This window comes from Oncorhynchus clarkii, chromosome 12 (genome assembly GCF_045791955.1).
Source record: "Oncorhynchus clarkii lewisi isolate Uvic-CL-2024 chromosome 12, UVic_Ocla_1.0, whole genome shotgun sequence".
NCBI lineage: Eukaryota > Metazoa > Chordata > Actinopteri > Salmoniformes > Salmonidae > Oncorhynchus > Oncorhynchus clarkii.
The window spans coordinates 3575721-3598580 of record NC_092158.1 but is presented as its reverse complement, the minus strand read 5'-3'; the positions used below and the strand labels follow the sequence as shown (position 1 = coordinate 3598580).

Genomic DNA, 22860 nt, shown 5'->3' with positions numbered 1-22860 from the left:
GCTTCTACACCTGCATTGCTTGCTGTTTGGGGTTTTAGGCTGGGTTTCTGTACAGCACTTTGAGATATCAGCTGGTGTGCGTGTGCGTGTGTGTGTGTGTGTGTGCGTGTGTGTGTGTGTGTGTGTAAAAAACGATGACAATATTTGAATAGATATAATAAATCAATAGTCACAAAATGACAGATTTTCTTTTTAATGAGAAAATAATTATATAGCTGTATAACTGTGAGCCTTACAAGTAGCCTACTATATAAACCAATAGAAGCAGAATATAAACATAGAACTGGTTAACATATTAACAGAGCTTTACATATGAAGATGATTTCTTTATTACACCAGTGATTCTCTCACTAGGCCTACTCCATGGAGGAGCCCACAGGCAGCCTTCTATCCACAGGGCTCTCCACTCTGGATGGAGCCCACAGGGCTCTCCACTCTGGATGGAGCCCACAGGGCTCTCCACTCTGGATGGAGCCCACAGAGCTCTCCACTTTGAATGGAGCCCACAGGGCTCTCCACTCTGAATGGAGCCCACAGGGCTCTCCACTCTGGATGGAGCCCACAGGGCTCTCCACTCTGGATGGAGCCCACAGGGCTCTCCACTCTGGATGGAGCCCACAGGGCTCTCCACTCTGGATGGCAAAGCCTTTCTTGTTACAATGATAAATAAAGTAATCATAAAAAAACACCATGAATTTAGAAATAAACAACAAAAGCGTTTCAACTCACACATAAAATCATATTTCTTTTTTTGTGTGTGTATATATTAGTTAAAATTCCAAAAGCATACAATAATCTCGTAGGCCTATATTCAGAAACTCACATTTCTACACCATGGGAGACATGTCTGGAGTGATACTCTTATGTTCAAACCCCTTGGCAGATCTAATGCTGTATGTGCACAATGGCTGTCATCTAGCTCTGGTCCAGGGCGTTTAGTGCAGCTTGTTAATGCTGAGGCTGCAGTAACGCCCTGGACCAGAGCTAGTTGTAATGAAAGATACTCTACGGCGTCATGCACGTGGGCTATAGCGTTGAAGGCAGATGTAACTCTGCAACGCACAACAAATACAGCAAATCGGCTGTAATGTGTTTACATTATTACCGTATAGTGTGTTTACATTATTACCGTAGTGTGTTTACATTATTACTGTATAGTGTGTTTACATTATTACCGTATAGTGTGTTTACATTATTACCGTAGTGTGTTTACATTATTACTGTATAGTGTGTTTACATTATTACTGTATAGTGTGTTTACATTATTACCGTAGTGTGTTTACATTATTACTGTATAGTGTGTTTACATTATTACCGTATAGCGTGTTTACATTATTACTGTATAGCGTGTTTACATATATTGTGGTGCTACTTCCTCATTTGTTTTCTGACCCTGAAATGGTTTTAATATTCACACATGGCAAACTGCATTATCCCACCAAATATACAGTACGATTACTCATTTAGTTATTCAAGAAACGTCTGAGACCAAATTCAACTTGATGAATGTCTTACTTTAAAATACAGGATTTGTGCTCTTTTGGTATCATATGCTATAAGAGACATCTGTACATTGTAAATACATGGCAATAGCACACAGTTTCCATCTGCATTATATGTTTTGACTAAGGCTAATCAAATAGCAGACAGTTGTGTAAAGCTGGGAGAACACACCCTGTTGTTACCCTAACATGTTACCCTAACCCTCTTGTTACATTACCCTCGTGTTACATTAATAGTAACCTCTTGTTACCCTAACATTACCCCTTTGCTACAGTATCCTCTTGTTACGCAAACATTACCCTGTTACATTAACCTCTTGTTACCCTAACATTACCCCTTTGCTACATTACCCCTTTGCTACAATATTCTCTTGTTCTGTCAACACTACCCTCCTGTTACCTTAACATTACCCTCTTGTTACCGAAACATTACCCTTTTGTTACATTACCGTCTTGTTACATTAACATCTTCTAACCCTGCCATTACCCTCCTGTTACCTTAACATGACCCTCTTGTTACCATGACAGTACCTTTTTGTTACATTACCGTCTTGTTACATTACCACCTTGTTACCCTGACATTATCCTATTCTTACATTACCCTCTTGTTGCCCTAACACTTCCCTTTGTTACATTATCCTTTTATTACACAACAGTACCCTCTTGTTACCCTAACATTACCATATTGTTACCATGCCATTGCCCCTTTGATACATTAACCTCTTGTTACATTACCCTAGTGTTATCCTAACATTACCCTCTTGGTACCCCAACATGACCATTTTGTTACATTACCCTCTCGTTACACAAACATGACCCCTTTGTCACATCTCCCTTTTGTTACATTACCCTCTTGTTACCACAACATTAACTTTGCATATTTACTAGTTGCAAATTCAGTATCCTGAAGAACACACACACACACACACACACACACACACACACACACACACACACACACACACACACACACACACACACACACACACACACACACACGCCCAACTAATAATACATAACATGGTTAGATGAGCATCACTCTCTCCCTCTCTTCGTTGTGATGAGCATCTCTCTCTCCCTCTGTTCGCTGTGGTGAGCATCTCTCTCTCCCTCTCTCCTCTGTGATGAGCATCTCTCTCTCCCTCTCTCCTCTGTGATGAGCATCTCTTTCTCCCTCTTTTCATTGTGATGAGCATCTCTCTCTCCCTCTCTTCGCTGTGGTGAGCATCTCTCTCTCCCTCTCTCCTCTGTGATGAGCATCTCTCTCTCCCTCTCTTCGCTGTGGTAAGCATCTCTCTCCCTCTCTTCGCTGTGATGAGCATCTCTCTCTCCCTCTCTTCGCTGTGATGAGCATCTCTCTCTCCCTCTCTTCACTGTGATGAGCATCTCTCTCCCTCTCTTCACTGTGATGAGCATCTCTCTCTCCCTCTCTTCTCTGTGATGAGCATCTCTCTCTCCCTCTCTTCTCTGTGATGAGCATCTCTCTCTCCCTCTCTTCTCTGTGATGAGCATCTCTCTCTCCCTCTCTTCTCTGTGATGAGCATTTCTCTCTCCCTCTCTTCTCTGTGATGAGCATCTCTCTCTCCCTCTCTTCTCTGTGATGAGCATCTCTCTCTCCCTCTCTTCACTGTGGTGAGCATCTCTCTCTCCCTCTCTCCTCTGTGGTGAGCATCTCTCTCTCCCTCTCTTCACTGTGGTGAGCATCTCTCTCTCCCTCTCTTCACTGTGATGAGCATCTCTCTCTCCCTCTCTTCACTGTGATGAGCATCTCTCTCTCCCTCTCTTCTCTGTGATGAGCATCTCTCTCTCCCTCTCTTCTCTGTGATGAGCATTTCTCTCTCCCTCTCTTCTCTGTGATGAGCATCTCTCTCTCCCTCTCTTCTCTGTGATGAGCATCTCTCTCTCCCTCTCTTCACTGTGGTGAGCATCTCTCTCTCCCTCTCTCCTCTGTGGTGAGCATCTCTCTCTCCCTCTCTTCACTGTGGTGAGCATCTCTCTCTCCCTCTCTTCACTGTGATGAGCATCTCTCTCTCCCTCTCTTCACTGTGATGAGCATCTCTCTCTCCCTCTCTTCACTGTGATGAGCATCTCTCTCTCCCTCTCTTCACTGTGATGAGCATCTCTCTCTCCCTCTCTTCACTGTGATGAGCATCTCTCTCTCCCTCTCTTCACTGTGATGAGCATCTCTCTCTCCCTCTCTTCACTGTGATGAGCATCTCTCTCTCCCTCTCTTCACTGTGATGAGCATCTCTCTCTCCCTCTCTCCTCTGTGATGAGCATCTCTCTCTCCCTCTCTTCACTGTATTGAAACACAGGCCTCTGGAAATTTTTTTTCCTTTAGTGTATTTTCCACAGCACAAATAAAAAGACTCAAAGTATTTGTCTCCTACACACATCAAAGCAAACAGACGATAAAACACATTTCTCTATTTGGGAGTTAACTCTTTTCAGATACAAAACCTCTTTGTTTTTCTGTTCATAATTTCAAACTACCAACACTGTCTTTAAGTAATACCTGCCCTCTGCCTATCATCAGCCAATCACTGATCAGCATTATTATGTTCATCTTCCCGGACAATGTTAGGAAGTTCAGGATAATCTCTTAATGATCTCTTTTCCCTTCTCATCCTCTCTCCTCTCTCAAGATAAATATAATACAGTCTGAATGTCAACAAATCAACACTGTTGCCCAGGTAACACTGTTGCCCAGGTAACACTGTTGTCCCACACACACAGGTTGCATCCTGAATGGGACCCTATTGCTTAAATAGTGCACCACTTTTCACTGTGTAGGGAATAGGGTGCCATTTGGGACACGACCATAGTATAATCAGAGAAACACACCTCTCTGTGTCATCAGTCTAAAGCAGAAACACACCTCTCTGTGTCATCAGTCTAAAGCAGAAACACACCTCTCTGTGTCATCAGTCTAAAGCAGAAACACACCTCTCTGTGTCATCAGTCTAAAGCAGAAACACACCTCTCTGTGTCATCAGTCTAAAGCAGAAATACACCTCTCTGTGTCATCAGTCTAAAGCAGAAACACCGCTCTGTGTCATCAGTCTCTCTGTGTCATCAGTCTAAAGCAGAAACACACCTCTCTGTGTCATCAGTCTAAAGCAGAAACACACCTCTCTGTGTCATCAGTCTAAAGCAGAAACACCGCTCTGTGTCATCAGTCTCTCTGTGTCATCAGTCTAAAGCAGAAACACACCTCTCTGTGTCATCAGTCTAAAGCAGAAACACACCTGTCTGTGTCATCAGTCTAAAGCAGAAACACACCTCTCTGTGTCATCAGTCTAAAGCAGAAACACCGCTCTGTGTCATCAGTCTCTCTGTGTCATCAGTCTAAAGCAGAAACACACCTCTCTGTGTCATCAGTCTAAAGCAGAAACACACCTGTCTGTGTCATCAGTCTAAAGCAGAAACACACCTCTCTGTGTCATCAGTCTAAAGCAGAAACACACCTCTCTGTGTCATCAGTCTAAAGCAGAAACACACCTCTCTGTGTCATCAGTCTAAAGCAGAAACACCTCTCTGTGTCATCAGTCTAAAGCAGAAACACCTCTCTGTGTCATCAGTCTCTCTGTGTCATCAGTCTAAAGCAGAAACACACCTCTCTGTGTCATCAGTCTCTCTGTGTCATCAGTCTAAAGCAGAAACACCTCTCTCTGTCATCAGTCTAAAGCAGAAACACCTCTCTGTGTCATCAGTCTCTCTGTGTCATCAGTCTAAAGCAGAAACACACCTCTCTGTGTCATCAGTCTCTCTGTGTCATCAGTCTAAAGCAACTCATATAAAAGAACTCATATAAACTTGAACTCATATAAAAGGACACAATTGTCCATTAAATACCTGGGCGCGAACCCAGAGTCTTTGGTGGCACAGCTGGCGCTGCGGTACAGCGCCACCCAGGAGGCCCCCATTAAATACTAATTGATATATTATGTGCATCATATAAAAAAAAACACTATAAGAAACCATAAACAAGGTTCTTGAGGGTGGCTTGAAGCTCAAATGGCACCCTATTCCCTATATAGTGCACTACTTTTAACCAGGGGATATGACCATGTTCAAGCGTAATGCACTATACAGGGAATAGGGTGCCATTGGAGTCGCAGTCTGTGGTGTTTTTTTCAGGGAAACGAACAGACTCGGAGCATACCCAGAATGTTCTATTGAGGTCAGAGGGCACGGCCCACAACCTACTTCCCTGGACAGTTCTCGGGTTCTGGTTTGTGTGTTAGTAGAGTCCTCGTTCAGGAAAACAGGCTCCTTTTGGCGTAGTAGTAAAAAGGTGTTGTTGTTGTTGTTGTTCTCAGCTGGTCCATTGTTTTGCCATCTCTGGTTTAAGTGTCAAATGAGTCGTTAACTGCTCTTGTTGTTCTTGTTGTTGTTGTTGTTTAGTCCTTTGAGAGAAGGTAATACTCCTGTCTTGTTCTGACTGACATCACTACAAAGGAGCTGGCCATACAGCTGGCCATACAGCTGGCCATACAGCTGGCCATACAGCTGAACGTACAGCTGGCCATACAGCTGGCCATACAGCTGGCCATACAGCTGGGCATACAGCTGGACGTACAGCTGGCCATACTGCTGGCCATACTGCTGGCCATACAGCTGGCCATACAGCTGGCCATACAGCTGGACGTACAGCTGGCCATACAGCTGGGCATACAGCTGGACGTACAGCTGGCCATACTGCTGGCCATACTGCTGGCCATACAGCTGGCCATACAGCTGGCCATACAGCTGGCCATACAGCAGGACGTACAGCTGGCCATACAGCTGGCCATACAGCTGGGCATACAGCTGGGCATACAGCTGGACGTACAGCTGGCCATACTGCTGGCCATACAGCTGGCCATATAGCTGGCCATACAGCTGGCCATACAGCTGGCCATACAGCTGGACGTACAGCTGGCCATACAGCTGGCCATACAGCTGGGCATACAGCTGGCCATACAGCTGGCCATACAGCTGGACATACAGCTGGACATCCAGCTGGCCATACAGCTGGCCATACAGCTGGCAATACAGCTGGACATCCAGCTGGCCGTACAGCTGGCCATACAGCTGGCAATACAGCTGGACATCCAGCTGGCCGTACAGCTGGACGTACAACTGGCAATACAGCTGGACATATAGCTGGCCATACAGCTGGCCATACAGCTGGACGTACAGCTGGACGTGCAGCTGGCCGTACAGCTGGCCATACAGCTGGGCATACAGCTGGCCATACAGCTGGCAATACTGCTGGACATCCAGCTGGACATCCAGCTGGCCATACAGCTGGCAATACAGCTGGACATCCAGCTGGACATACAGCTGTACATACAGCTGGGCATACAGCTGGACATACAGCTGGCCATACAGCTGGACATCAGCTGGACATACAGCTGGCCACACAGCTGTACATACAGCTGGCCATACAGCTGGACATCAGCTGGACATACAGCTGGCCATACAGCTGGACATACATCTGGCCATACAGCTGTACATACAGCTGGTCATACAGCTGGACATCAGTTGGACATACAGCTGGTCATACAGCTGGCAATACAGCTGTACATACAGCTGGCCATACAGCGGGACATCAGCTGGACATACAGCTGGCCATACAGCTGGACATACAGCTGGCCATAGAGCTGGACATCCAGCTGGACATACAGCTGGCTATACAGCTGGCCATCCAGCTGGACATACAGCTGGCCATACAGTGCCTTCGGGAAGTATTCAGACCCCTTGACTTTTTCCACATTTTGTCACGTTACAGCCTTATAATTTTTTATTTATTACATCAATAAAAATCTTCAGCAATCTACACGCAATACCCCATAATGACATCACAATACCCCATAATGACATCACAATACCCCATAATGACATCACAATACCCCATAATGACAAAGCAAAAACAGGTTTTTAGAAATGTTTACTCATGTATTAAAAATAAATAAACAGAAATATTATTTACATACAGTTGAAGTCGGAAGTTAACATACACTTATGTTGGCGTCATTAAAACTTGTTTTTCAACCACTCCACAAATTTCTTTTTAACACACTATAGTTTTGGCAAGTCGGTTAGGACATCTACTATGTGCATGACACAAGTCATTTTTCCAACAATTGTTTACAGACAGATTATTTCACTTATATTTCACTGTATCACAATTCCAGTGGGTCAGAAGTTTACATACACTAAGTTGACTGTTCCTTTAAACAGTCTGGAAAATTCAAGAAAATGATGTCATGGCTTTAGAAGCTTCTGATAGGCTGATTGACATCATTTGAGATAATTTGAGGTTTACCTGTCGATGTATTTCAGGGCCTACCTTCAAACTCAGTGCCTCTTTGCTTGATATCATGGGAAAATCAAAAGAAATCAGCCAAGACCTCAGAAAGAAAATTGTAGACCTCCACAAGTCTGGTTCATCCTTGGGAGCAATTTCCAAACGCCTGAAGGTGCCATGTTCATCTGTACAAACAATAGTACGCAAGTATAAACACCATGGGACCACGCAGCCGTCATACCGCTCAGGAAGGAGACACGTTCTGTCTCCTAGAGATGAACGTACTTTGGTGTGAAAAGTGCAAATCAATCCCAGAACAACAGCAGAGGACCTTGTGAAGATGCTGGAGGAAACAGGTACAAAAGTATCTATATCCACAGTAAAACGATTCCTATATTGACATAACTTGAAAGGCCGCTCAGCAAGGAAGAAGCCACTGCTTCAAAACCACCATATAAAAGCCAGACTACAGTTTGCAACTGCACATGGGGACAAAGATCATACTTTTTGGAGAAATGTCCTTTTGGTCTGATGAAACAAAAATAGAACTGCTTTAGACTGATGAGGAAAATTATGTGGATATATTGAAGCAGCATCTCAAGACATCAATCAGGAAGTTAAAGCTTGGTCGCTAATGGGCCTTCCAAATGGACAATGACCCCAAGCATACTTCCAAAGTTGTGGCAAAATGGCTAAAGGACAACAAAGTCAAGGTATTGGAGTGGCCATCACAAAGCCCTGACCTCAATCCTATAGAAAATTTGTGCACAGAACTGAAAAAGAATGTGCGAGCAAGGAGGTCTACAAACCTGACTCAGTTACACCAGCTTTGTCAAGAGGAATGGGCCAAAATTCACCCAACTTATTATGGGAAGCTTGTGGAAGGCTACCCAAACGTTTGACCCAAGTTAAACAATTTAAAGGCAATGCTACCAAATACTAATTTAGTGTATGTAAACTTCTCACCCACTGGGAATGTGAAGAAAGAAATAAAAGCTGAAATAAATCCTTCTCTCTACTATTATTCTGACATTTCACATTCTTAAAATAAAGTGGTGATCTTAACTGACCTAAGACAGGGAATTTTTACTAGGATTAAATGTCAGGAATTGTGAAAACCTGAGTTTAAATGTAATTGGATAAGGTGTGTGTAAACTTCTGACTTCAACTGTACATGTTGAAGCAAAACAGAAATATCTTATTTACATAAGTAGACCCTTTGCTACCAGACTATAAATTGAGCTCAGCTTCATCCTGTTTCCATTGATCATCCTTGAGATGTTTCTACAACTTGGAGTCCATCTGTGGTAAATTCAATAGATTGGACATGATTTGGAAAGGCACACACTTGTCTATATACAGTCCCACAGTTGACAGTGCATGTCAGAGCAAAAACCAAGCCATGAGGTCGCAGGAATTGTCTGTAGAGCTCTGCGACGGGATTGTGTCGAGGCACAGATCTGGGGAAGGGTACCAAAACATTTCTGCAGTATTGAAGGTCCCCAAGAACACGGTGGCTTCCATCATTATTAAATGGAAGAAGATTGGAACCACCAGGACTCTTCCTAGAGCTGGCCGACCTGTCAAACTGAGCAATCGGGGGAGAAGGGCCTTGGTCAGGGAGGTGACCGACAACCTGATGGTCACTCTGACAGAGCTCCAGAGTTCCTCTGTGGAGATAGGAGAACCTTCCAGAAGGACAACCATCTCTGCAGCACGCCACCAATCAGGCCTTTATGGTAGAGCGGCCAGACGGAAGCCACTCCTCAGTAAAAGGCACATGACAGCCCGCTTGGAATTTGCCAAAATGCACCTTAAGACTCTCATACCATGAGAAACACGATTCTCTGTCTGATGAAACCAAGATCGAATTCTTTGGCCTGAAAGACAAGCGTTGTGTCTGGAGGAAACCTGGCACCATCCCTATGGTGAAGCATGTTGGTGGCAGCATCATGCTGTGGGGATGTTTTTCAGCAGCAGGGACTGGGAGACTAGTCAGGATAGAGGGAAAGATGAACGGACCAAAGTACAGAGAGATCCTTGATGAAAACCTGCTCCAGAGCGCTCAGGACCTCAGACTGGGGCAAAGGTTCACCTTCCAACAGAACAAGGACCCTAAGCACACAGCCAAGACAACACAGTAGTGGCTTCGGGACAAGTCTCTGAATGTCCTTGAGTGGCCCAGCCAGATCCGGGACAGAAACCTGATCGAACATCTCAGGAGAGAAATTGCTGTGCAGCAACACTCCCCAATCCAACCGGACAGAGCTTGAGAGGATCTGCAGAGAAGAATGGGAGAAACTCCACAAATACAGGTGTGCCAAGCTTGTAGCGTCATTCCCAAGAAGACTCGAGGCTTTAGTCGCTGCCAAAGATGCTTCAACAAAGTTCTGAGTAAAGGGTCTGAATACTTATGTAAATGTAATATTTCAAATTTCAAAACCTGTTTTTGCTTTGTTATTATGGGATATTGTGTTTGAGGGAACATTTAAAAAAAAAAAATTGAATAAGGCTTTAATGTAACAAAATGTGGAAAAAGTCAAGGGGTCTGAATACTTTCCAAATGCACCGTAAAGATCTGCCAATTGGTAATGAAAAATATGCCCCCCTTTTAAGATATAATAACTTGATTTAAAAAGCATTATATTTTCATGCAAACTACAATTTTGACTGCAATAGACTGTGGTGTTTTCAAACGTGTGGTCCTTGACCCAATCTAACTTTAGGACAACGGACTCCCACCAATCTCTCCCTCTGCTCCCAAGGTCAAGAGTCAAAACATAACAACATTTCTTTCCCGAGACAGATTTTTCCATCACATCCACATCAATCTTATGTCATTGTGTCACAAGTAAAGACCTCTTTACATCAGAGAAGAGCTCAAATTTAACAAGATGCCGATATAGGTACAACAGAAATGATCAGTGGGTTACAATTATTATTATTATTATTTTTTTTTTTTAAATATCTGACATTCAAATACTTAATAATACAGACTGTTTTGAAACCAGTTGGATGATGATATTGTCCTGTACAGTCCAAAAAAACACAAACTCACAGACATGTATATCGTCTCACATCCATATAATTTGAATTATGCCATCACGGGTGGCCATTTTGGCTGTCTCAAATAATCTATTTCTACACCACTTACGTTGCATTACAATGCAATGCATCCCAAATGGTACCCTATTCCCTATATAGTGCACTACTTTTCACCAGGGCCCATGTAGGGAATAGGGTGCCATTTGGGACATATCGCATAGTTTGTTTGAAATGACAACGATAATAGGCACATCTGTGACTACAAGCATGTTCATGTTCAACTCATTCATCTCCTTGACTGATTGCCATTCACTCATCAACTCCCTGATAATCACATCCATCTATAAACACCTGAACTCTTCCTTTATTGACCAAACTGATCAATTAAGTGATTATTAATCATTGAGAAATGACCTGCAGATAGCTTTCTCTTCCTTCCTTCCTTCCTTCCTTCCTTCCTTCCTTCCTTCCTTCCTTCCTTCCTTCCTTCCTTCCTTCCTTCCTTCCTTCCTTCCTTCCTTCCTTCCTTCCGAGTGACCAATGCTTTCAATCTAAACATCCTATTCAGTTTAAATGAGCTCATTTAGTTAAATGACCTCATATCTGCTGTTTAGATAACTCATATACTGTATCTGTGTGTTTCAAGTTCCATCATCAAATGTTAGAAATGGAAGAAGAGAGAACTTATTTTATTACTTTATAAATACGGAACTCATTTAAAGCAGATCTAGAGCGATAATATATATTTAAACACCTGTCTTCCTGAGGAATACTGGTAATATAGAAGATTATATATAGTCACGAGGTTGACGATGACCACCATTTCCCTGTATAGTGCACTACTTTAAACAGGGCCCATATTGCATGGTAGGAAAAAGGTGCCATTTGGGACGAAGTCTGGTTTCCAGGGGTTCCACAGAGTCTGACATCCTTCCTCACACCACTGAGATAATAGAATAAGATCACTTGACAAGCTTACACACTCCGGGGTGGGGGGGGGGGGGGTGAAGGGTTCCAAAAGGGTTCATTGGCTGTCTCCTGTGGAAGAACCCTTGGAACAACTCTTTTGGGTTCCATGTAGAACTCTTTTGGGTTCCATGTAGAACTCTTTTGGGTTCCATGTAGAACCATTTTGGGTTCCATGTAGAACTCTTTTGGGTTCCATGTAGAACCCTTTTGGGTTCCATGTAGAACTCTTTTGGGTTCCATGTAGAACTCTTTTGAGTTCCATGTAGAACCCTTTTGGGTTCCATGTAGAACCCTTTTGGGTTCCATGTAGAGCCCTCTGTGAAAAGGGTTCTACATGGAACTGAAAAAGGTTATACCTGAAACCAAAAGGATTCTTCCCACAGGGACAGCTGAAGTACCATTTTAGGTTCTACATAGCATCTTTTTTTTTTTTGAGAGTGTATGTCTCTGTGTTGAACCCATACTCAACCAGCCGTATCCCATGGGTCTCTCTGTGTTCCAGTGTGGGGCTGGATGTTACTTCCGGGTTGGTCCATCCAGTAGGTCACGTGACAGGTCATGTGATCAAAATACTTAGTAAAATAAATACTTGTGGTTGTCTTGCTGTTTCCTCCTCTCTCCATCCCTTCATCTCTCTATCCCTCTATCCATCTATCCCTACATTCCTGATAGTCACAGAACACAAGGGAGGACTATCTACTCCTCCTCCTCTTCCTCTTCCTCTTCTTCTTCCTCTTCTTCCTCTCCATCCTCATTAGCGTAAAGCCCCGCCTCCCACCTCAGCGCCATGTTGCTTTTCCTGCGTGTGACGCGGGTGGCCTCCAGCACCTGGTAACCCAGAAAACAGAACAACAAGTCAGTCAACAGGTAGAACAAACACGACCTTCAGGTCTACTAACACTATAGAGAACCTTCATGTCTACTAACACTATAGAGAACCTTCAGGTCTACTAACACTATAGAGAACCTTCAGGTCTACTAACACTATAGAGAACCTTCATGTCTACTAACACTGTAGAGAACCTTCTGGTATACTAACACTATAGAGAACCTTCAGGTCTACTAACACTATAGAGAACCTTCAGGTCTACTAACACTATAGAGAACCTTCAGGTCTACTAACACTATAGAGAACCTTCAGGTCTACTAACACTATAGAGAACCTTCAGGTCTACTAACACTATAGAGAACCTTCAGGTCTACTAACACTATAGAGAACCTTCAGGTCTACTAACACTATAGAGAACCTTCAGGTCTACTAACACTATAGAGAACCTTCAGGTCTACTAACACTATAGAGAACCTTCAGGTCTACTAACACTATAGAGAACCTTCAGGTCTACTAACACTATAGAGAACCTTCAGGTCTACTAACACTATAGAGAACCTTCATGTCTACTAACACTATAGAGAACCTTCAGGTCTACTAACACTATAGAGAACCTTCAGGTCTACTAACACTATAGAGAACCTTCAGGTCTACTAACACTATAGAGAACCTTCAGGTCTACTAACACTATAGACAACCTTCATGTCTACTAACACTATAGAGAACCTTCAGGTCTACTAACACTATAGAGAACCTTCAGGTCTACTAACACTATAGAGAACCTTCAGGTCTACTAACACTATAGAGAACCTTCAGGTCTACTAACACTATAGAGGACCAGGAGATGCATTCTCCGAAAGGGGATACAAGGATCAGTGTTTTAATTAAGTGTTATCCTCTGGGCATCCATTGCACATCTTGCTGTATAGGTTTTTTTACCCAATGAAATGAGATTAAAAGTTATATTCAATTGAATTGAATTGAAGTTTCTTTTGTCGTTGCTAGATTCCATTGGTATTACGGTATACAGGGTATTGTTTATTGTTTTACCTATCTTTACTCACAGCCGCCATATAACCACAGTAAACCCTGTATGAAAATCCCACACTGAACTATACACAGGCTGACATGCATGCACACTACCACCACAACAACAGGTCACCCGGGCATCAAGACACACTGCAGGAGGGTAGTGAAAGGAAACGTGGCTGACCCTAACTCCTCACAGAGGTGCAGAGGTCAGCCTTAATCAACATCCACGGTACAGGAAGCAGTTGTTGTTATTGGGGTTAACTGCCTTGCTCAAGGGGCAGAACGTTCCACTTTGCCAGCTCGGGGGTTACTGGCCTAATGCTCTTAACCACTAGGCTACATCTTATATCGATTATATTTTATTTAACTAGCAGGCTAGCAGGGTTACTATAGGCAGTCCTACAGGTTGGAGAGTGGGAGGGGCAGCGAGCGGGATTATGTTGTCTAGGTGCCGCAGTAGGTCAGAGGTTACAGGAAGGAGCCATTACGAGCAAGCACACACACACACATGCACGCACGCACACACACACACACACGCGCACACACACACACACACACACACACACACACACACACACACACACACACACACACACACACACACACACACACACACACACACACACACACACACACACTGGTTGAATGTCAAATGGCACCCTATTCCCTATTTAGTGCACAGCAAAAGTAGTGCACTATACTGTAGTGCACCAAATAGGGAATAGTGTCAGAGGCTGGTGTGTATTCATGGATTCGTCTTTCTGTGTTTTATATATTTCCTTCAATTCACAAGTGGCTGAATGTATCTCATCGGAGAAAGAATCAGAGGGAGCAAAACCCTTTGTTTCAGTGTGTGTGTAGTAAATGAAGTGTAGCCCATTTATCTGATGCTGTCTATCCCTCTATCCATCAAATAGAGTATGATGTTGTGGCCGCCTGTAGTGTTGAATGCAAGGGAAGCCAGCGAGCATTTGGCTTCCCTTAATAAAAAAAAATATTATAAAAATAATAGCCAATCAGCGTTGAGCTAAACGGAGTGAGCTCAACTGTGATTGGTCCTAGCACACCAAAAAAAAAAAAAAAAAAATGTAAAGGGAAGCCAGTTTGGATTTGGCTTCATTCCAATCACATCACATCAAGACAAACGTCATTGACAGGAAACACTTGAATTGTTGCATCTCGTTGTCCTCTGGTGGCTAGCTAGCTGAAACTGTCCCTTACCTAAATTAGGATGAAGATAGGGATTTTGACTTGTGGTTTTACTTAATTCTCCGTACTGACCAATGATTATAACGATGATTCTGATCCAACCATTGATTTATACATTGTTGTGCCCCTGGCCTGAAAGGATGGAAGTTCAATATGTAGCTAGATGTAGAAGGCTAATGTTAACTGGCTAACGTTGCCCATGAATGGAAGTTAGGCTAGCGAGCAAAGCATTTTAGCCAGGTAGCCTGGGACATTAAAAACTAAAAGCTTCTACTGTATGACAGAGTCATAGACCGTTTAGTCAACATGAAAGAGAGGAGGAAGGCATTAGTGATGGTATTGGTGATGGTATTAGTGATGGTATTAGTGATGGCATTGGTGATGGTGTTAGTGATGGTATTAGTGATGGCATTGGTGATGGTATTGGTGATGGCATTGGTGATGGCATTAGTGATGGCATTGGTGATGGTATTGGTGATGGTATTGGTGATGGTATTGGTGATGGCATTGGTGATGGTATTGGTGATGGTATTGGTGATGGCATTGGTGATGGTATTGGTGATGGTATTGGTGATGGTATTGGGTGAATCAACGTGTTTTTCTACTTCCACACACAAATCAGAAACATGGACATCCACGTCATACGTAGCTGACTATTATTTAGTTGATTGGTCTGAATAGTTTTTGGAATCTTTTAGTTGTCACTGTATTAGACTAAACAGGTGATTTGATGATGTTGAAGTTGAAATGGTGCTGGAATAGTGGAGGAGCTCCTGTTGTCTTTGCATCATGAGTTAACTCTCTATGGTTCTCAATCAATAGTTGTTTAGTGGTCTGAAAATGTTGGAAACACGAACTTTCTTGACCCCTACAGCAGGTCATGTTTGTTATATTCAATACTTGCTTTGTGGACTTCATCAGACAGATGTTGTTCTCTGGTTTTGTAATGAAACAAAGTTGTGGTTGAATTTATTATACCACTGTGTCTGTCTTCTTGTCTCTGCTTTTAGACCTATATATCACGGTGGCAAGGCATATGAACTGAGAGGTTAAAGAGCAAACACATTTATCACAACACAGATGTTGTAAAAAGGGTTTTGTGTTTTCTGGCTTGGCTTCCCCGGTGATTTTACCCACACACTGCTACTGAATAGGGTTCATTTGGGACACAGGGGACTGAAATCAGAAGGCAAAACATAATAGATGCAATGCTCTTTCATCCCAGACTTCGTCTCTAGGCCTCATATTGTAGTAATGTCCAGATTCCTCATATTGTAGTAATGTCCTGATTCATCATAATGTAGGAATGTCCTGATTTATCATAATGTAGTAATGTCCTGATTCATCAAAATGTAGTAATGTCCTGATTCCTCATAATGTAGTAATGTTCTGATTCATCATATTGTAGTAATGTCCTGATTCATCATAATGTAGTAATGTCCTGATTCCTCATAATGTAGTAATGTCCTGATTCATCATAATGTAGTAATGTCCTGATTCATCATATTGTAGTAATGTCCTGATTCATCATATTGTAGTAATGTCCTGATTCATCATAATGTAGTAATGTCCTGATTCCTCATAATGTAGTAATGTCCTGATTCATCATAATGTAGTAATGTCCTGATTCCTCATAATGTAGTAATGTCCTGATTCCTCATAATGTAGTAATGTCCTGATTCATCATAATGTAGTAATGTCCTGATTCCTCATAATGTAGTAATGTCCTGATTCATCATAATGTAGTAATGTTCTGATTCCTCATAATGTAGTAATGTCCTGATTCATCATAATGTAGTAATGTCCTGATTCCTCATAATGTAGTAATGTCCTGATTCCTCATAATGTAGTAATGTCCTGATTCCTCATAATGTAGTAATGTCCTGATTCCTCATAATGTAGTAATGTCCTGATTCATCATAATGTAGTAATGTCCTGATTCCTCATAATGTAGTAATGTCCTGATTCCTCATAATGTAGTAATGTCCTGATTCATCATAATGTAGAAATGTCCTGATTCCTCATAATGTAGTAATGTCCTGATTCATCATAATGTAGTAATGTCCTGATTCCTCATAATGTAGTAATGTCCTGATTCCTCATAATGTAGTAATGTCCTGATTCCTCATAATGTAGTCATGTCCTGATTCATCATAATGTAGTCATGTCCTGATTCCTCATAATGTAGTAATGTCCTGATTCATCATAATGTAGTAATGTCCTGATTCCTCATAATGTAGTAATGTCCTGATTCATCATAATGTAGTAATGTCCTGATTCCTCATAATGTAGTAATGTCCTGATTCCTCATAATGTAGTAATGTCCTGATTCCTCATAATGTAGTAATGTCCTGATTCCTCATAATGTAGTAATGTCCTGATTCCTCATAATGTAGTAATGTCCTGATTCATCATAATGTAGTAATGTCCTGATTCCTCATAATGTAGTAATGTCCTGATTCCTCATAATGTAGTAATGTCCTGATTCATCATAATGTAGTAATGTCCTGATTCCTCATAATGTAGTAATGTCCTGATTCCTCATAATGTAGTAATGTCCTGATTCATCATAATGTAGTAATGTCCTGATTCATCATAATGTAGTAATGTCCTGAATCCTCATAATGTAGTAATGTCCTGATTCATCATAATGTAGTAATGTCCTGATTCATCATAATGTAGTAATGTCCTGATTCCTCATAATGTAGTAATGTCCTGATTCCTCATAATGTAGTAATGTCCTGATTCCTCATAATGTAGTAATGTCCTGATTCATCATAATGTAGTAATGTCCTGATTCCTCATAATGTAGTAATGTTCTGATTCATCATAATGTAGTAATGTCCTGATTCATCATATTGTAGTAATGTCCTGATTCATCATATTGTAGTAATGTCCTGATTCATCATAATGTAGTAATGTCCTGATTCATCATAATGTAGTAATGTCCTGATTCCTCATAATGTAGTAATGTCCTGATTCATCATAATGTAGTAATGTCCCGATTCATCATAATGTAGTAATGTCCTGATTCCTCATAATGTAGTAATGTCCTGATTCCTCATAATGTAGTAATGTCCTGATGCATCTCTAGGCCTCACCAGTCATAGAAATTGAATCCCTAGAATGGTCCTCCCATTTCAAGTCAATATAGCCATTTTAGTTATTCTATATTTCTATGGTTGAGGTCATGCGAAGCCCAATGGACAACAGGACAAGCAACATGCAAGGCCACGAACACAACATGGCCCCCTAATTCCCTATTTAGTGCATTACTTTTGACCAGAGCCCTGTGATATGCACACATAACAGGAGAGCAAGCCTGTAAGCAGAAAGCAGAGCATTGGACAGGTAGATACCTCTGTAGTATCCTTCCTATAGCGCATCAAACAGGTGTACTGACAGACAGACAGACAGACAGACAGACAGACAGACAGACAGACAGACAGAGAGAGAGAGAGAGAGAGGAGATAGACAGAGAGGAGAGGAGATGGAGAGGAGACAAACGGACAGAGAGGAGAGGAGATAGACAGAGAGGAGAGGAGATGGAGAGGAGAGGAGATGGAAAGGAGACAGACAGAGAGGAGACAGACAGACAGAGAGGAGAGGATATAGACAGAGAGGAGAGGAGATGGAGAGGAGACAGATGGACAGAGAGGAGAGGAGATTGACAGAGAGGAGATGGAGAGGAGATAGATGGAGAGGAGAGGAGAAAGACGGAGAAGAGACAGACATACGGAGAGGAGGGGGACGGGACGAGACGACACAGAGAGAGAGAGAGAGAGACAGACAGAGGAGAAAGACAGACAGAGGGGAGACAGACAGAGGGGAGACAGACAGAGGGGAAAGACAGAGGAGAAAGACAGAGGAGAAAGACAGAGGAGACAGACAGAGGAGCCAGACAGAGGAGACAGACAGAGGAAAAAGACAGAGGAGAAAGACAGAGGAGACAGACAGAGGAGACAGACAGAGGGGAAAGACAGAGGAGAAAGACAGAGGGGAGACAGACAGAGGAGACAGACAGAGGAGAAAGACATGGAGACAGACAGAGGGGAAAGACAGACAGAGGAGACAGACAGACAGAGGAGAAAGACAGTGGAGACAGACAGAGGGGAGACAGACAGAGGAGAAAGACAGAGGAGACAGACAGAGGAGAAAGACAGACAGAGGAGACAGACAGAGGGGAAAGACAGAGGAGACAGACAGAGGGGAGACAGACAGAGGAGAAAGACAGAGGAGACAGACAGAGGGGAGACAGACAGAGGAGAGACAGACAGAGGAGAAAGACAGACAGAAGAGAAAGACAGACAGAGGAGAAAGACAGTGGAGACAGACAGAGGAGAAAGACAGAGGGGGAAGACAGAGGGGGAAGACAGAGGGGAGACAGACAGGGGGGAGACAGACAGAGGAGAAATACAGAGGGAAAAGACAGAGGAGACAGACAGAGGAGACAGACAGAGGAGACAGACAGAGGAGACAGACAGAGGGGAAAGACAGAGGAGACAGACAGAGGAGACAGACAGAGGAGACAGACAGTGGAGACAGACAGAGGGGAGACAGACAGAGGGGAGACAGACAGAGGGGAGACAGACAGACAGAGAATAAACATTAGAGGGACAACATGAAGTAAAGAATAACAACAGTGATAATGCATTGTCTGTCCCAAATGGCACCCTATTCCCTACGTAGTGCACTACTTTTGATCAGGGCCCATAGTACTCGGGGGGAAAGTAGTGCACTATGTAGGTAATAGGGTGTCACTTGGGACTTAGTCAGCATCTCCTTTTCACAGGGATATAAAACTGATTCTACACCGCTTAGAAGCATCTATTGTGTAATGATGATTACAGTAAGTTGCTACCACAAATTCACTAGCAGCTGTCCATATTCAAGAGGCTCAAAGGCCTCTTAAAAGCACAATTTAGAGTTTTTGTAAAAATTAATTATATTGTATTATCATATTATGTCAATATGTAATTATATTGATGGAGAAATACATGATATTAATATGATTATAATGCTGATTACACTGTAAATAGTCCCTTAAATTATTTTAGTGTCAATTCACTTCCTTTTCCACAGGAAAGCCCCTGCGATGATCTGGAGTGTCACAACACAGAGGTCATGTGACAGGAAGAGAAACTGACCTTCGCTGCTAGTGACTCAGTGAGGAGCGGATGTCTGCTTAACCCCAACAATACATATATTTTTTACATTTGAGTCATTTAGCGGAAGCTATTATCCAGAGTAACTTACATTTTCCCCTGTGAGAATGGAACCCACAACCCTGTCGTTGCAAGCGCCAAGCTCTACCTTAATACCAACTGAGCCAGACAGGATGTATATGAATCCTAGATAGCTGATGCTATGTATTGGCCAATGAGAAGGTTTGAAGCCACCGGTCGGCCATATTGCCACTCCCCAGTAGGAACAGTCCTTCATAGGAACGAATGGAAGTCTACAATATTTAAATTAAATGTTTCGAGGACAAAATTACATGTATTTCAGTATTTCTGTTGATGTAGTGAGGACATTAGTAATCTCTAAAAATGTTACTTTAAGGAACATTTATATAAAAAAATAAATATATATATATATTTAATTAGCATGTTTAACTGACATAATAATTAAAATGTATGCATTAAGCTGTCTGTATTAAAATAAACATAACGTAGACATTAATAAATGCATTTCTACATGATCTTAAATATATATATATTTTTATCAACAGTGGGGGAATACCAAGATGGAGGCACAGTGGCTCCAACACAGCACCCACTATGTTACATCTAGAATATATATACAGTGCCTTGCGAAAGTATTCGGCCCCCTTGAACTTTGCGACCTTTTGCCACATTTCAGGCTTCAAACATAAAGATATAAAACTGTATTTTTTTGTGAAGAATCGACAACAAGTGGGACACAATCATGAAGTGGAACGACATTTATTGGATATTTCAAACTTTTTTAACAAATCAAAAACTGAAAAATTGGGCGTGCAAAATTATTCAGCCCCCTTAAGTTAATACTTTGTAGCGCCACCTTTTGCTGCGATTACAGCTGTAAGTCGCTTGGGGTATGTCTCTATCAGTTTTGCACATCGAGAGACTGACATTTTTTCCCATTCCTCCTTGCAAAACAGCTCGAGCTCAGTGAGGTTGGATGGAGAGCATTTGTGAACAGCAGTTTTCAGTTCTTTCCACAGATTCTCGATTGGATTCAGGTCTGGACTTTGACTTGGCCATTCTAACACCTGGATATGTTTATTTTTGAACCATTCCATTGTAGATTTTGCTTTATGTTTTGGATCATTGTCTTGTTGGAAGACAAATCTCCGTCCCAGTCTCAGGTCTTTTGCAGACTCCATCAGGTTTTCTTCCAGAATGGTCCTGTATTTGGCTCCATCCATCTTCCCATCAATTTTAACCATCTTCCCTGTCCCTGCTGAAGAAAAGCAGGCCCAAACCATGATGCTGCCACCATCATGTTTGACAGTGGGGATGGTGTGTTCAGCTGTGTTGCTTTTACGCCAAACATAACGTTTTGCATTGTTGCCAAAAAGTTCAATTTTGGTTTTATCTGACCAGAGCACCGTCTTCCACATGTTTGGTGTGTTATGGATATCTTTAAGAAATGGCTTTCTTCTTGCCACTCTTCCATAAAGGCCAGATTTGTGCAATATATGACTGATTGTTGTCCTATGGACAGAGACTCCCACCTCAGCTGTAGATCTCTGCAGTTCATCCAGAGTGATCATGGGCCTCTTGGCTGCATCTCTGATCAGTCTTCTCCTTGTATGAGCTGAAAGTTTAGAGGGACGGCCAGGTCTTGGTAGATTTGCAGTGGTCTGATACTCCTTCCATTTCAATATTATCGCTTGCACAGTGCTCCGTGGGATGTTTAAAGCTTGGGAAATCTTTTTGTATCCAAATCCGGCTTTAAACTTCTTCACAACAGTATCTCGGACCTGCCTGGTGTGTTCCTTGTTCTTCATGATGCTCTCTGCGCTTTTAACGGACCTCTGAGACTATCACAGTGCAGGTGCATTTATACGGAGACTTGATTACACACAGGTGGATTGTATTTATCATCATTAGTCATTTAGGTCAACATTGGATCATTCAGAGATCCTCACTGAACTTCTGGAGAAAAAAGTAACTGCACTGAAAGTAAAGGGGCTGAATAATTTTGCACGCCCAATTTTTCAGTTTTTGATTTGTTAAAAAAGTTAGAAATATCCAATAAATGTCGTTCCAATTCATGATTGTGTCCCACTTGTTGTTGATTCTTCACAAAAAACTACAGTTTTATATCTTTATGTTTGAAGCCTGAAATGTGGCAAAAGGTCGCAAAGTTCAAGGGGGCCGAATACTTTCGCAAGGCACTGTATATAAATCATTCATCCGAAATCTACCTTATTCCCAATTTAATGCACTACTTATGACCAGAGCCAATAAGCTAGAGCCAAGAAGCTAGAGCCAAGAAGCTAGAGCCAATAAGCTAGAGCCAAGAAGCTAGAGCCAATAAGCTAGAGCCAAGAAGCTAGAGCCAATAAGCTAGAGCCAAGAAGCTAGAGCCAATAAGCTAGAGCCAAGAAGCTAGAGCCAAGAAGCTAGAGCCAATAAGCTAGATCCAAGAAGCTAGAGCCAATAAGCTAGAGCCAAGAAGCTAGAGCACTATATAAGGAATAGAATGGCATTTGGGACGCATTCACTGTCAGGGAGAAGTGAATGCCTTCTGGCATTACTTGAAACCTCACAATGAAACGCAACAGAACGCAACTGTGCTATACTAAGCATTAGCTAACGAGTGGAATGGTAGCACAAACAGGTCATGTACCCAGAATACTGTAGGTCATTAAAACCCTGAGAAAGACAGATCAATGAGCACCAGGAGAAAACATGGAGAGTACTACTACTAATTCTACTGCTACTACTACTACTACTGCTACTACTACTACTACTGCTACTACTACCACT

General features: G+C 42.3%; 1 protein-coding gene across 3 annotated transcripts in view; it reads right to left on the bottom strand.

Annotated features, from left to right (window-relative positions):
• Nucleotides 1-7422: 7422 nt before the first annotated feature.
• LOC139422649 (PALM2 and AKAP2 fusion) overlaps nucleotides 7423-22860 on the bottom strand; it is a 228511-nt gene continuing 213073 nt past the window's right edge. For all 3 annotated transcript variants that reach the window (XM_071173806.1, XM_071173805.1, XM_071173807.1), the window contains one exon: nucleotides 7423-12639. In XM_071173806.1, coding sequence (XP_071029907.1) covers nucleotides 12508-12639 — 132 coding nt within the window. In that variant the 3' untranslated portion in view covers nucleotides 7423-12507. The remainder of the gene's footprint in view (nucleotides 12640-22860) is intronic.